This window comes from Corvus cornix, chromosome 1 (genome assembly GCF_000738735.6).
Source record: "Corvus cornix cornix isolate S_Up_H32 chromosome 1, ASM73873v5, whole genome shotgun sequence".
Classification (NCBI taxonomy): domain Eukaryota; kingdom Metazoa; phylum Chordata; class Aves; order Passeriformes; family Corvidae; genus Corvus; species Corvus cornix.
Window position 1 is genome coordinate 105,191,816 of NC_046332.1, and position 16,757 is coordinate 105,208,572.

Consider the following 16,757-nt stretch of genomic DNA (forward strand, 5'->3'; position numbering starts at 1 on the left):
TATACCAGATACAGAAGAGATTTGATTGATTAGGAGCTGGCAATAGATGATGTGGAAGTTTCGTGGCTCTCTGAAATTGTGGAAGAGAAGTGAGAAATGTGTAAGAACTTTCTAAAGAAAAGATGTAAATGAAGCTGTTTTTGAGAGAGGAAAGAAACTGTGATGAAAATGAGAGCCATGGAAAGTCTAAAATACCAAAGAAAGCGTAGATGTTTTATTCAGTATAGTATTAAACAAAAGTAATTTAATTTTAAGGCAGGGAGTGATTCTGGGGTTTTTTAGAATACTTCTACCTTCATGCTAGTGGGTACATTTAGAAGTACATGGGTTCAGGAGCAGAAAATGGGATAGTATCTTGATGTCATAACTGAGTAGCAGGAGGGCTGCTGCCATGGTAGAAAGCAGTCTTTCTTGTTTGTTTGCCACATGCAAGATTATATAGAATTTCAAGTGTATATACAGTAGTGTATAAGAAAGCTTAATCTTACTCCAGTCGAGTGTATGTGGTTCCATTCTGGTTTGGTTTTTGTCCCTGTGCTCCCATTTGGTGGCTAAACATTACAGAGGATAGTTAAATAATAATAACTTTTATGAAACCTGACAGGATAAGCATAATAAGTTAAATACTTCTGAATTAGAGTCCGGTTTTCTGAGAGAATTGGTAAGTGTTTGAACTTGTCAGCTGCTGAGTAAAATCTTAAGCTTTTTTAATCCATTGTAGTTCTGTGTTATGTATCAGTTGAGGGTTTTTTTTAATTAAAAAAAAGGACGGAAAGATATGTTTTGATTAAAATCAAGTACAAAATACGAAAACTGTAAAAGTGAGTAAATTTTACCTGTAAACCAGCACAATCAAACCTAGCATCAAAATTGCGGGAGTTGTGGCTTTCAATAGTCTTTCTGTGGCAGAAAAAAGTGATTAATATTTGTCTCATTTCACATATTTCTTGTTTGTTTGTTTATTCTCCAAGAAGGTGAGAGTTGCTTTTTTTGTAAACACTTTGATCATTTACATTTTCCTTGTTTTGAGTAATTCCTATTTAAAAAAAAAATCAGGATAAAGAATTGTCTGTTTTGATGAGGAACACTTAAGAAATGTCTCTGCTCCACTGCATAATAATTTCGTTCCCAAAGTCTCATGTTCAGAGGTGAGGATTATTTCTATTGCTCTCACTGTACTATTGTTTTAATGTAGACTGTATGGAAGGCACACAGGTTTAATGCAAACAATTACAGTGAGAGCAGTTAGTGAGTGTACCCTGTTCTGATGTAATGTGTGAATTTATGGGTTGTCTTCAGCAGTGAAGCATTCTTCCCAGAGATTAATTTTGGTTTTTATTGGAGGAAATTCTCTCACATCCTTTCTGAATTCCCCCATCTAACATGTGTGTTCTCTCCCACCCTTAACCTTCCATTATTTATATCCATGCCCTTTTTTGTCATTAGTCAGCAGAATTTATTTCTCATTTTCTGTGCATCCTTGTGAATCAGATTTGCCAGTACATTCCGTACTGAACTGTTGCTGGTTTTGAGCACTTGTTTAGTATGATATAAAAAAGAAAAATTGAAAATACTTTAAAAATTGCAGAAAAACATTCAGAGGAATTGTTTGACTGTTTTAAGAAAGAAAGTATGAACCTCTTAGCAAAATGGTTTTGCCTCATGATGTCCTTCAAAACTTAGAGATATACAGGAGGTATCAAAGTAATGGTAATTCCTACAATAGAAAAAACACAGATCCAAGTGAGAAAAATTAAGTACGCATATATATGTATACACAGAAATGGAAAATGTGTGAGGAGGGTTTTGGTTAAAATGGTAATTTGGGTTCAAAGGTGGTTAGAAAAGCGGTGAGATTTTATGCTAAATGTACTGTTCTTGGTGAGGGCATCTGTTAGATGGCAAAAGAACTTGAATCCATATCAAACTTCAGTGAGACACGAGAAAAGGATAGTTCATAGTTGGTGGTAAGAGTGAATATGGAAATACTGAAAATCAACTGGGAAACTAAGTTGTAGGGGAAAGAAAGTAAAGAGTAGAACATGAAGACAGAACAGGACACCTGGCATATGCAGATACTGTCAAAGAATGTACATGTCTTAGTTTGAAAGACAGGTGTCTGCTAAGGAAGGCCGGAGCCTTCCTTGGCATGGAAAATGTAACCCCCTTTCCCTCTGAATTATTATAGTTCTGAAATTAAGGGGCTAATTATATGAGAAATAGGAATAGCAGTTCCTTACTACTATATGTAACAAGTCAATAGTACAGAAACACTGGCTTAACCTGACAGTCAGGAAAGGACCTGACACCCTGCCGGGCAGGGTGGTGGTAGCAGTCCCATTAAGTGGTGGCTGCATCCTCTTTGAAGTGGTTCTGGTGAAGTGGTGATCCTGTAGAAGGGTCTGATCCTCCTCTGCACATCCAGTGGTGGTTATGTATCTCTTGTCCTCTGGGAACCCAGTAGGTAAGGGCTGGCTGTGGTGTTCCAAACCTCAGATTATACCCAGGCAGGAATGCTTGGTTCCTCCCCCTGGGCGGGGCATCTCACAACGGGATGATGTCATTTTATGAGTCATGCAGTGAGGCTGGATGGCCCATTAACAGCAGATATACCCCAGAGGGAGTTATCAGGGATGTGTCATGGAAGAGATAAAGAACACTGCCCCACTTGGTTTTAACAGATGGTGATAAAATATATACTTTTGGTTACATCTTACATTGTAACCTAAGACAGTAAAGTAAAAACATATGAAGAGAGAAAAAAGAAAGAAGCAAGTGGGAAACTTTTAGCCAAGCCAGTAGGTGGGTGAGTATGTACTGGAACCAAAGTTTGTTGTTTAAGGTTCATGCTTTTTGAGCTGTTGCGCTTCTGTCCCTTTACAATGGAGGTAAGAGATACTTGGTACACACTATATTAAGACAACATATCAAGTGCTATTTGAAGCTTTTGTATATGGATAAAACATAGCCTGTGTGTAGAAAAACAGCACCTTTTCCTCTCAAGGAAATCAGGCTATGGAAAAGGTAGGTATATTGTGGGGAATGGTAAAAGAAATGCTTGCTTATGCATGTTTTTTGTGAACGTGCACGCACAGAGCTCTGGTCTGCAGTCATAGTTCTTCTCCCCTCCCTGGTTTAGGGTGAGAGTGGGAAGAAAGAAAGATGCCTTTGCAGGATAGCTTTTCTTTAAGGCTTTTTGTATTTTCTAAGTGACCATCTCTTATCTTTCCCTAGTAAGTTAGTCCCTGCTGTGGAATCCCTTGTTTGCTTAATTTATGTGAAAGGTTAGATGGAGTAGCTGTCCTGGTAAAATGAGCTGGAGTCAGTTATCTCCAAGGTCCTCCAATCCCATGTTTCTTTACCTTGCATAATTTTGTTAAGGAGTTAGATATACCAACGTGTAGATACTGAAAAAGCCGATGGGTGAACTTTAATTTTAGTAGTAGCTCATAGTTACTAGTGTGTAATTAATTAATGATATCTGATCAGTCTTTAAAATGTGTATGCAAATACACAGTGTATAGTGTAACTTGTTTTAAAACTTAAGAACAATGCATTTAGAGATGGAAGTTAAATTTGTCCATAGTTAAATTGTTGCATTTGTTTTTAATGTTGGTGCATTTGCAGATCAAAAGTGAAGTGAACAAGCTGTACAAATTGTTGGAAATCGATATTGATGGAATTTTTAAGTCCTTGCTGTTGTTAAAGAAGAAGAAATACGCTGCTCTGACTGTGGAACCAACAGGAGATGGGAAATACGTAACTAAACAAGAACTGAAAGGATTGGATATAGTCCGGAGAGACTGGTGTGATCTTGCAAAACAGACTGGAAAGTAAGTTTCTGTGTGGCATTGTCTACTTTGCTCTGTTTTAAACAGTACATGATTCATAAATGTTTGATACCGTGTGGTTGTTTTCTGAAGAGCACAGATTGGTAACTAACATCAGTGTTAGGACTTAGTTGATTTTTTGTAGGAGATGGTAAATGTTACCTTCTGGCATTGGTAACAGGATATACCTGGGCAAGTCCAAATGTCTCCTAATTTCACTATCTGGTTTTGCATCTGCTGTGGAAGCTGTGCTTTTGAGTTGTCACAGTGTTGTAAATGCCATTTAATAAACCAGAGCTGAAATCTTGTGAAGATGGTAGATGCTGTCAGCATTTGGAGTCATAAGTTCTCGGTCAGATTTTTTTTTTTTCCAAGATGAGTCAGGTAGCTGGTGGTCAGCACTTTCAGCACCCTCTAAAAAAATCTGGAAGTGCACTGGATGCAGCCTGAGGATGTGATCCCTTTCCCCAAGACTGCTTCTCTTTCCTTTTGCAATGATACTATGCCATCCTCCTTTGATACTACGATGGATACTGGATTGACTGTTTATTAATTGTCATTGCACAGGGCATTTTAATGCTTTAATTCAGTAGAAGTAATACATTTAGCACCATAGAAAGAAAATTAGAGAGAGTGGAGAGGTGGTCATCTGGGTGCTGACTCATATTGTGTACTGCCTCTTGAAAACTTAAACAGCTCATGGTCCAAATGTATCCAAAAATGAATACTTGTCGCATCTGTGAAAATACACCACACACTTGCTTACTGTTCTTAAGACTTGCATTTTCTAAGAAAAGATGCATCATAATAGAAGCAAATTTTTCCAAGTTAGGAATGTATTAGTAATTAAAGCTATACAAATGTTGGAGAGTGTTCTTTAGTGACTAACTCTTCTGCAGCTGGCACATCTTCCAACCACATTTTGCAGCAATAGGCAAGACTTCGCTTACTTGGTATGTTCTCTTCTCCCCCATCTTAAGATACCTGCTATGGAATAATAAATGGAAAAATGATATGGCAGCAGAAAATAGAAAGTTGCACTCAACCATTCCAAATCACTATTTATCATTAGAACTATTAGCAATAATTGGCTTTTAGTAAAATAAGCAAATAAATAAAACCCAACATAAAATATACTGGCAATTTTCTATAAATTTTTCATCAGACTTCATCCTCAGGCTCTTTAATGTCTAGAGAAAACCTGGGGCAAGAGCAGATTTGTGTCTATTGTGATGGTTTTGCTTCGCATGTGTCAAGCTTTTCTTATTTTTTGTACTGTTTTTGCAGCTATGTAATTGGTCAGATTCTTTCTGATCAGCCCCGAGATATAATAGTGGAAAATATTCAAAGGCGACTTATAGAAATTGGAGAAAATGTGGTCAGTGGTCAGATCCCAGCTAATCAGTTTGAAATAAACAAGGTAAATGATCTTGCAGCTCTTTTCTGTCTCAGAAAAACTTTACTGTTCCGAGTATATTGACTGCTGACAAAAATATTGTTATGTAGGGAGGTGTTTCACCAATGAATTGGGTATTACATGCCCCTCTTATGCTTCTAATAGAAGGGATTCATCAAATGTCCATCCAAAGTCTCTTTCTTTCACCATCTGGACATCTGTCTGCTCTGTAAGACTGTGTTAATCAGTTAAGAAATGTGTTCAGGTTGTCATATGAATGTAGAGAAACCACTGAATTTTATGGTTGACTTAAAAAAAGAATTTTCTGATGCAAATACTCTAAGAGCACTTAGTGTCCCAGTAAAAGATAAATATAGCAAAATGTTCACTTTAAATTCCTAAAGTTCCTCTGTTTTAATACTTCAGAAAAAAATGTATTTAACCATTAAGTCAAGTATAGAAGTTGTTTCTAAGAATTGGGATGACAGTAAATATTTAAATGTAGCATTTTATTTTATTTAAAGGAAAAACTCATTGTGGAATCTCAGTAGTATGAGATACATGGAAATACTTAAATTCAGTTGTATCCTCTTGCTTAAGAGCTTGTTAAGTACACTTAGCTACATGATATACAGATTTACTGTATGACCTTAGCAGGACCAGGAGTAACAGGGTAATCTCTGGCTCTGTTTTTGTATTTTGCGTAATATTGTCATCTTAGTTTAGTTTAATTTTCAAACAATTGCATTATGATCATAACTGTTTTGAACTCTAATGCATTTTTCAGATGGTAATTGTCAAAACATTCTTTTGTTTTATTAATAATACTTTAAAAGTTTGGAGGAATGGTACCTAGGGCTTAACATATGGCAAATACATTTGTTACAGTTTTTTCATCTTTGTGTTTCAGATATACTTGTGAATAGTAGAAGGATAAAGATAGCTACTATGTAATCTTGTCTTTTAAAGTTCTGAGCTGTCCATCACTGAAGTAACAGATTTTTCTCACAGGTATGTTTCTGTTTTCTCCTTTGATATTTTAGGCATTGACCAAAGATCCCCAGGATTATCCTGACAAAAAAACCTTGCCACATGTGCATGTTGCCATGTGGATAAACTCTCATGGAGGCCGAAAGGTGAAGGCAGGAGACACAGTGTCATATATCATTTGTCAGGTAAAAATGTCTTTCTTTATAGCTAAATACTAGGTACTGTTTTGAGATGTGGCAAAGAAAACCAGCTCAGCTCCTGGGAAAATATGTTCTGGCATTTCTTTTTGGTGAGGTAGTCTTAAATTTTAAAATAGTTGGTTTTCTGTACTAAATTTAGTTTCATAGAGCCATTGTGATCAGCTCAGCAACTATTTCCATATAGTGGCTGGTAAAATTTCACTGAATTCCTTCATGTTTGGAGCTAGAACTTACTTCAAAGAAAATACCTAGTCTTCCTTTTAAGCAGAAGAAAATTCTGGTGGTAAGAACCTGTCATTGGTGGACAGCTGATTGTTGTTGTTGGTTAAATAGTGTCATTGTTATTTCCAGTTTCAACCTGTGTCATTGGATCTGGCATTACCTCTTATGTATAGACTGGGAAATTTGAGCCCCTTTCTGGTTTCAGGTGTTTATCCTATAAATGCTTATCATTATTTCACAAATATATACTCCACTTTGGTTCTGCTAATTAAAAAAAAAAGTGTAGGTTGAGTTAGATGGACCAAGGGACCTCTTAGGCCAAGCTGATGAACTTGGCAATGTGACTGTTTCAGCTCCTTCATTATTTTAAAACCGAAAGATACTGTATTTGACTTAATTGAGAGTTCTTAGCCTGGCATCCCAAAGCTGCCAAGACTTTTGAGAGCTGGGCCACGGGTGCGGCTGAGCAGTGGCACAATACAAGAGAAGAATATACTTGTTGAAAGAAGGGAGCTGAAGGAGTTGCATTGTAATTATTTTTGCAAAGCAGCTGGATGAGCTGAATAGTCCTAAATTAATTTTGTTCTGAATACTAAGTTGTCTGAAAGGAGTAGGAGGGACCAATGGCTTCCAGTCTGTCTTTATTAGTGATGGGTTTTCAGTCCATGGTTGCTGACCCTATTGAAACCAGTAGCTTGTCTTAAATGAAAAAATGAAGGTGTCGTGTATTAATGCATTAGTTTTATTTTGCTGGGAAAAAAAAAAACAAAACAAAAAAAGAGACTGTACTTAGAAAAAACAAAACCCCAGAACTGTTGTGGTACTTCCCCCCACCATGCCCCATCCCTCTAAGTGTTTATGTCTATTACGGAATCTTGCTAAAATACTGCTTTAAGTTTTGCTCTAAGATTTTTGGCACACATTAAAAATGAAATTTCCTAGTGCAGTTGAGGACTGGGAATATGATTCTACAGATTTAAATGAGTTACATTTTCCAAAAGAGTACTCGCATCTTAGATTTGATACTTAATTCCTCCATGTATATTGTTTTCAATTTAGTTATTGTCTTCCCAAATTAAATTATTTTCTCCTTATCTTCCTCTCTCAAGTTGGAGAAGAATGTAATGTATATTTTAACCTCTAAATGGTGTTTCTCTCTTGGCTTGGGACGTCACCATACATTTCTTTTGATATTTCTTAATATTTGAGAATTTCCTCTTTCAAATCAACACTGCTGCCTCTGTTGTTTATTCATATGCCAATGAGCGATGGTCCATTCTCTGACCATTCGTTCTATTTGTTTCTTTATAGAATTAAAGAATATAAATTTCCTAGCAAAACAGATATAGTTTTGATATCCATGACTTAGAATTTGCTTGTTGTGCAAAATGATAATGCTGGTTTAGTACAAAGTGAATCCAAAATGCATGCCCTCTGTGTATTTTTAACTGGGCTGATAGTTACAATGTGTTTTCATTGTGCATTTCAGAATTGACAGATGGGACTGTTTACTCTGTCTACTTGTACTGATTTGCACGTGTAGGCTGCAATAATACAAGCTGGTTTTGCATTCTTGAACTTGCTAGTTGATGCCAGCATCAGCAATGCAGTTTTTTTACTACTGCTGGATTTGTATTGGATGCATAATAAATCAACCAAAAAGAGTGTGTAACAATTTTGCATTAAAATAATGCATAATATTTGAAACATCATCCTTTGTATAGACTTTTTTCACACTTTGTTTTGTATGTGTCTCCTGTCTTAGGATGGATCAGATCTCAGTGCCAACCAGAGAGCATATGCTCCGGAACAGTTAAAAAAGCAAGAAAATCTTAAAATTGATACTCAGTACTACCTGTCACAGCAAATACATCCAGTAGTTGCTAGAATATGTGAGCCCATAGAGGGAATTGATTCTGTTCTTATTGCAACGTGGTTAGGTAAGTATTCTAAATTCAATTTATTTAAAGAATTGCCAGATCCAAAATGAGAGGTATTAATGTATGTTTCTCAGCAGAAATGCTTCCCCAAATCAGTCTTTTTACATTGAGCAATAGCTTGTGTTACACAGCCTGTAGAAAGCAGTGTGGACTCTTAAGTATATTTATGACTCCTGCAGAATAGTGTTTTTTCAGAAGGTGATCACTAACATAAATTTAATCTTACAATCCTTGTTCAGAGTTGCAAAAACCTGCTTTTCAGAAATGACAGTACTATTGCATGTCTTTGAGATTTGCTTAAGTTACTAAAGGGGGTCTGGGGTGTGTATGCAGAATTAACATTTTTCCAAAGAGAAATGCTGGCATCTCTGGCATCTTCCCAGGAAAAAAACAGTCATAATTATAATGAAAGAATACAAGTTTTTACGAGGATGTAAGTTAAGACTTGATTGCTAGAACTGACCTAGTGGATAATAGAAACATGAAATCTTAATAACAGTTTTAACTGCTTCATATGAAGGAGTTAAGTCATCCCAAAACCAAGAAGTGCTGTCAAAAAAGAAACCAAACTAATGTTAGTGATAAACAGAGTCAACAGTTTTAATTCAAATGAGCAACGGGGAATTGCTCTTGTTAGAGTAGTTTTTCCTTTTAAAAGGACGTCTAATAATTAGAATTAGAGATTTTTCTGCCCTACTGTGATTGCCTCTTTCTTTTCTATTCCCTAGGCTTCTTACCTAAAAAAACTGAAAGGTTGAAAACTTGTTAACAGTTCTATTGGGTCTCTTCTTGAAAATGCTATGCTCTGTGTGTGTATTCCTTTTAGTGTTGTTTCCTCCCCAGAAGTGATTAACCCACAGACTTGACTGATCTATTTGATAAACAGAAATTTTGTGATTTGTATCCCACACGTAGTTTGTTATTTTTAAAACTGTTACTCAAGGACATGAGAAAGTTGTTAATTTTGCTGGCTACAAAGTTCTTGACAAGACTGCCTTTTCTCTAGGAGAACTTCTTGGGGAGTTGTGCTGTGTCAGTTTAATAGTCTGTTTATGCTACGCCCATGCCTACAGGAAGTTCAGACCTGCAGAAATTATTTTATTCAGAATATTGGAATGCTCAAGGGAAGAGCTGGTCGTCAGCATTTTGTGTTTAGGTAAAGGCCAAGATCCAGGATTTGGCTACTTAAAGTCACCTGGTAGCAGGTTGCCTCAGGACTCTTTACCTGTGTATCTGCATCTTGGTAGCTCCCTTAGGAACAGCTGATCAGCTTCCAGATTGTACTTAAAACGTGTGCAAGAAAGGTCCTGCCTTCTTGTTTCTCAGGAAGGGTGATGATAGCCATGAAGGATCTTAATCTCCCAAGGCAATCCTTGTAACATGCAGTGTTTTTCATTTCTATTTCTGAGTTGTTGAGAAGGGGTTGAAGACAGAAATTCTGCTTTTTCTGAGTCAGCAAAGGTGTTTCTTGGAGGCATTTGATGTTGCCATGTGTCCTCAGCAGCTCTCATGCTTTGAGGAGGTGTCAGCCCTGCTCCACACATGCAGGCTGACCATACAAATCATCCTGTTTATTATGTGGCAGGGCCTTGGTATCCAACTTTCCCTTGATGTCAGTCGACTGTGTGGTATGCCTGGCTGAAAAGGTCAAGCATACTTGGTTAGGTTGAAGGGGTTTAAAATAGGCAGCAAACTTGTACTTCATTTAGGTGAAAGACAGGAAGGATTTCTGAAGCTAGTTTATTTGGCAAAGATTGTTAGTCTTGTAGAGTTAAGCTCAAATTCAGAGTTCTTATTCACAACAGGTTAGATTTTCAGAAGAGACTGGCTCCCTTCAGACACCTAAATTAGCTACCCAGATCTTAAGAGCTCTGTGCTGCTTGATAGCACCTACTGTTTGCAAAAGCCTGTGCTGCTTTTTGCACTGTAGTACGTTCCAGATGAAAATTTCTTTTATGGTCTATAATAGCATCATGCAGCTGAGCGTTTTTTAATAGTCCACAATTGTCAGTCTGAAAACCTGTATGTATCTATTACAATCTTAGATTTGAAGTGTGTTCAGTTTGACCTTGCTGTACAGTCAAAATTTTATCACCTTCCCTAGCTTTGTTTTCTTTGGAAAGCTTAAATTGAGCTTGAGGGTAAAGGCAGGTCTTTTTCAAGACTTCTGATCTGCTTAGGTTTTTATATATAGCACTTGATCAGAGTTGTACATAAGTTATTGCAAGCTGAAGTTATCTTACAGGGTTTTTTAATGGTACTGGAGGCATGGTCAAGTGGTTTTCTTTCGAGAAATCAGAAATCCTTTGCAAGATACAAAGGAGTACAAAATACTTGAGTCCAGCTTGCTAAAACAAGCAAGTATGGAAGCTGTTTACTGTTCTGGGATGCTAAGTTGGGCTTTTTACTTAGTATTTTCATCGTGATATACATCCAAATGCCCATTGTTTTTCCCATCTTGTTGCAAAAAGGTGCATTTTCTGGTTCTGGACGATATATAAGTAGCATATATGTGGACCAAAACTTTCTTGCATTTTCACTGTTTGTGTCTTCCTCCACTGATCAGATTTATTGTGTTACATAGAATATGTGTCTGTGTAGGGAGAGTGGTTGTAGGAAAAAGATCTTGGCTGTATGTTTAACAGAATCTATAATCAGGCTTGTTTATAAGGTGAATGTTTTATGTCACCCTGCTAGTCTGAGTAGATAAAATTGAGCTCTGCTTGGGGAGCTTGGCTCACATCAAAGTGATGAAAAGTTCTTTGTTCTGTCTGTGCTCAGAGCAAGTAATTTTAAACTATTTTAGACACAGAAGAATGGGAGCAAATAATGCAACTTAAAAATTGCAGAGAACCCCTTAAATATCATATTTATTCACTACGGAATCAAGTTGAAAACTGCCTTTTGTTTTGGGGCTTAGTAGGAGGTCTGCCTAGCCTTTGAGTGATGGAAGTTTATCGTTCTTAAAAAGGAGAACCTCATGGGCATACTCTTGCACTCACTCTCTTTGTCGTGAAGTTTCTGAGGAAAAGCAGTGACAAGGTGAGGATTGTCTCGGTTTGTAAAACTGAATAAAGTGTGCAGTCTGATCAGTTATATCATTTAATAAATCTGATCTTCCTAAATCTTGGAGACCTTACTTCATCCTTAAGATACCTAGCTTTTAAACTGGAAGAACTGTATGGCAGAGCAATTATCTTACTGTATTTCAAATAAGGGGTTTTTATTAATACGTAAGTACTGCTTCTTGTCTCAAAGAAAAGTCACATCTTATTTGTGTGTTGTCAGAAATATGCAGACATTATGAAAGCAGAGTCATTTAACTGCGGGATTTTTGTAGCTGTTACTGTGTAATATTATTTGCTTCATGATGGAAGTTGATGACTGCTGTCCTAGACAGTGTCATGATGTTCTGAAAGAGGTATGTGCTGCTGCCTTACAGAGGAATGTGCACATCGGTGCTCTGCAGGTTGCTTGGCATTTGGGCATTTCTTAGGAAGGCTGCCTGATTTTAGGGAGTCACTACTGGGTCCTGATGAGGCTTGTCATTAAGAGTACTTACCAGTACTGCTCCTTGCTTTGATGCAGTGTCTATGTGTTAGCTGCTTCTTGTAAGGAAACACATCAGCACCGAATATATTGTCTTTTTATATTGTCCTTTATTATTATTATTATTAGATAATCGTTTAATAGGTGTTTTTAATACAGTGTTCAGCAGCTGGTCAGTCTCCAGACAGAAACCAGGATAGATGCTCTCCTTGTGGCACACAGAACTTACCTCAGGTTCTGACTTTTTTGTTGTTTTCCTCACATTAGAGAGTGAAGTGAAAGGGCAGTGATGAAAACTAAGACTGAAGTCATGACGAATTTCATGACGATACGATGACGAGCCCTAGAGCGTGTGAACTTTGCTGTTTGTGGTCTGGCTGGGTGTTTTTGAGATGCTCCAGACCTGCTCAGAAACTGAGAATTGCTAAAGCGCGTTGGGCGCTCTGAATGAATAAAAGAAACAGCAAAAATATGAATGAATAAAAGAAACAGCGCTAAGATGAATGCATAAAAGCAGCAGTACCGATGTGAATGAACAACCGAGCAGCCCGGCCGGGCGGGCGGCCCCGGCCCCGCGGGCCCCGCTGCAGTGCGCGGCGCCGGCCGCGGGGGGGCAGCACCGGCTGCCGATTCCCGGCCCGTGCGCCGGGTCCCTGGGGAAAGGTGCGGGCGGAACCGCCGCGGCCCCGCGCACCTGCGGCTGGAATGCGGCATCCCGGGAGCTGCCCCGGGCCCCGCACCGCTGCCCGGCGCTCCCGCGGCGCCCCGGTGCCCGCCGCAGGGCGGGGGAAGGACGCGCACCAGTGATCCGCAGAAATGCTGCTTTTAAAATACTGCATTTGGTAAAAATCTCTGACCGTTTTTTCAGGTTCTTGAGTGAGCTGCTTTGCTTGCCAGTCAGTAAATGTTTTAATTATTAAATAATTCAGGAACAAGTCCCAGAACTTAGTTGTATCGATTACTTTGGTCACACTGCTTTCATCAGCACATTTGTAATGTTGCGGTGCTTTGTCCTGCGTCCAGCCTCGTAGTTTTGGTGAGGTGGGAAAGCTTACCTGCAGTGCAGGTAATTTAATGATAGCCCTGAAGACTTCTTGCTGCCAGAGTAAGTCAAAGTCCCTTTGATTTTTATTTTTTCTTGATGTAATAGGGGGAAAAAAAAAAAAAAGAGTTCAAAGTTCACAGATTAGTCTCATCCTAGTCATTTAAAAATTACCAAAACCAGATATTATTTTTTTTCAACTGCCCAATCAGATAGCCCCTGTTTTGTGTACCAAGTAAAATAGTGTGGCCAGTGTGACCTGGTCTGAGAAGATGCCAGTTAGTGTGCTGAAATGGATTAATTGAGCCAACTAACTATTCCTGTAAGGAGATAATATATAAAATAGGTCCCAATTCCACAAGATAATTAAGGTAGGCATGTTCTTTAAAAGCCTGATTTGTACTCCCTTTTATTTCACTGTGGCAGTTTGCACACCAAAAGTTAGGTGTATGCTTAATTCAGCACAATATTTTTTCTGTTGTTTTTCCAGCCAAAACAGCTAAGTTCAGAGATAGGTGTGATTTAAATTCACACAATGATTTTTTATTTTTCTGTTAAACTAGTATTAAATGACCAATATTTACTGTCACTGTTTTTGACTCAGTGTTGGAACACTGTGGTTGTCTGAAGACCAGCATTTGTCTCCTTTTATCTTTTTCAGTGAGCTACTTTGCTCCATATTTGCCTTTTGGGAAACAACCAAAGATAAGTTTCTAGCCGAACTGTAGTGGTATCTGTATCAGAAAGTTGCAATGATGTTTTTGCATTCCACTTCTGAACTCAAAGTAAACTGAGAAATTTTGTTTTCACCATTACTACCTTAGATTCAACCTACTGCTTGCTTTATTTTTTTAAAAAATCTGAATACTGAACTTTCTAAACCTTTTATCTACTACCTGCGTGCTGCAGAACATACTCTCTGTTTTCTAAAACAGCAAATATATTACCAGCCCTTTTATTAAAAAAAAAAAAAACAAAAAAACAAACCAAAAAAACCCCCCAAAACAAACCAGAAACAAACCCTTACAGCCTTTTTTGGGGGATACCATATGTATTAAGCTGTAAAATATGCTATTAGCAGTGTATTTTGCTTTGTATGCTCTTTCTTTTAATGAATAGTGGAGAACTATATTTAAAGTTTAGGAACCTCCTGGAGGTGAAGTGTTACCTTTATGCGTTGTCATTTTTTTCTTTTGACAAAATTGGGAAGATTGAATAAATTTTAGTGGAGCCCATATTCTATCAAGAACTAAATAAACTTATTTGGCAATGGAATTTTTCCTTGTCCTTGAATTTGTTTTAAGACTGCAACATAAAAATTCAGAATAGTGGTATTAAAGTGAGACATATCAATTCTTTTATGTAAGGACAATCTATATTTGCCTGTATAACACAACTGTTTTGTAAGTGCAATAGTATTTGTATCATTTACCTGAATATTGTTCCCAAGCGTTGTCTTTAAGTGTAACGGTAGTTATAATAAGGTGAAGCTTCACTTTCTATTTGTGGTCTTTGTTACATTTCTTATAGGAATTACTACATTTTTGGAACTGAAATTTATACAGGATATAGATTAATACATGGTAATGTGGTACTTGGCCTAATGTCTGTTAAAAATATTTTTTGAAGTGCTTCTCTGATCTTTTTGTTTTACTGGTAAAGTGAGCCACACTTTTCTGAAGGTTTTTTCCTACATGCTCATTCGATTAAGTTTTTTTCCCCAACATGTGTTTTTTCTAAAGTTAACAAAAAAACCCTGTAAATGAGATGCATGGACTTTTAAAATGTTGCACATGACAAAGGATGACAAAACTTGAGGATTTTTATTAAGTTTACTTTGGCAGTCTTATTCCCAGAACAGTGAACTTCGTGCTTGCTTGCTTATTTACTTATTTGTAGTTGAATCAGTATTTCTGGGATCTCTTTTGTGTATTTATTTGTTTAAAATCTTGAGTTCTGGCAATCAAAAATAAAGCACTTTGTCTCCAGCGCTGTGGTTTTAAATGCTGCTGCTGAATTTTAACCACTGCATTAGATTGAAACCTCCATGCTGTTAACCACTGAGCCAAAATGAAATCGACCACTGCATTGAAATCAGAGTTGGCAGTTGTGTACGGACTTGAAGGAGTTGGTAATAGCAGTGCACCCGCGTTTCTTTAATGGGGTTTTTATTCTCTGTTTTTGGTTTTAATGGTGCCATTTTGATTTAAAGACTGTTTCTTAAGAACGATGCACATTTTTATTGAAATATTTTCTATGTAACTTAAGAAGAAAATAACAATAAAGCTATCCGTTAGGAGTGGTTTCCTCAGAAACAAAATGTTCTCTTGCATACTCCCATGATAATGCAGTGTGCTTGTTTTATTTATAAAGCAATCTTGCGTAAGAAGATAAGTAAGATGATTTCTTCATGTCTCATGAACCTTTATTCATGGTTAAAAATTGTAGAATGTTTTTATGTTTTATAGAGGAAGTTTTGCTAAGGAGAGATTTTCAGCTTCTGAATTTACATTTTGTAACTTTCTTTTGAATCTGCTTCACCAAGCATATGAAAAATAAGCCTGCTTGCATGGTTGACCTCTTAGTCTTTTGAAATTTTTGTTTCTTATTAATAGGACTGGATCCCTCCCAATTCAGAGTCCATCACCGTTACCATAAAGATGAGGAGAATGATGCCTTGGTTGGTGGCCCAGCTCAGCTCACTGATGAGGAGAAATATAAGGATTGTGAAAGATTCAAGTTTTGCTGCCTCAAATGCGGAACAGAAAATATTTATGACAATGTCTTTGATGGTTCGGTTAGTTGGATTTTTGTTTGTTTCATTTCTGTTCATTGGTGAGGGAGAAAAATGCTTGTAGAGAGAACAGCTTTTCAGATAGGATTCATATGATGTTGGAGAAGATACCATATTGTTTCAGTCCTGCTATTTATAGCTTTGGAGCAGATAATTGCTGATAGGATGGTGCTGAAATATTTTTCCCATTTTTACATTTCAGCTGCGTCATCTCACAGAACTGTGAGATTATCTGGCTTCATTAATCTGTTTGCCCACAGTCATGAGTGATTGTTGCTGTAACTTTTTAAAGGAATCCTTATCTTAACACCTTAGTAACTTGTAGTTCTCTATTTAATAAATTTTTTGTATAGCAATGACATAGTTTCTTATCCTAAATCATATTAATTGGAACAAAGTGCTTTTTAAACTTGTGTTTATCTTGCTACATCCTACCTCCCTACTTGACAGTAAGGTTTTTCTATGTTATCTTCCCTTCTGTCTCTGTGAATTGAATAAAAAGTCATAGGGATACATTCTTGTTGAGAAGTTCTGCCAAAAAATGTATCTCTGACCTTGGATCACAACTTGAAATAGGGCCAAGTATTTAACTCTACAGCATGTTATGTATGTATTAGTCATCGGGAAATTAGCGAGCTTCAGAGTAGTGAAAACCTTGAAACTGAAAGCAAATAAATCTTTTATCTAAATTAAAAGTAATTATTTTAAGTTAATTTGGACAAACAGCAGATGTTTTGCATTTTTTGAATCAAAATAAAGCAGTCTTTGGAAGCAAGTAAGAGGAAAAGACACAC

General features: G+C 37.1%; 1 protein-coding gene across 5 annotated transcripts in view; it reads left to right on the forward strand.

Moving 5' to 3' along the window:
• The window catches only part of POLA1 (DNA polymerase alpha 1, catalytic subunit), a 187,722-nt gene that overhangs the window by 68,973 nt on the left and 101,992 nt on the right, over nucleotides 1-16,757 (forward strand). For all 5 annotated transcript variants that reach the window (XM_039551766.1, XM_039551768.1, XM_039551774.1 and 2 more), the window contains 5 exons: nucleotides 3,628-3,833; nucleotides 5,118-5,250; nucleotides 6,270-6,401; nucleotides 8,404-8,578; nucleotides 15,785-15,966. In XM_039551766.1, the coding sequence (XP_039407700.1) occupies nucleotides 3,628-3,833; nucleotides 5,118-5,250; nucleotides 6,270-6,401; nucleotides 8,404-8,578; nucleotides 15,785-15,966 (828 nt within the window). The remainder of the gene's footprint in view (nucleotides 1-3,627; nucleotides 3,834-5,117; nucleotides 5,251-6,269; nucleotides 6,402-8,403; nucleotides 8,579-15,784; nucleotides 15,967-16,757) is intronic.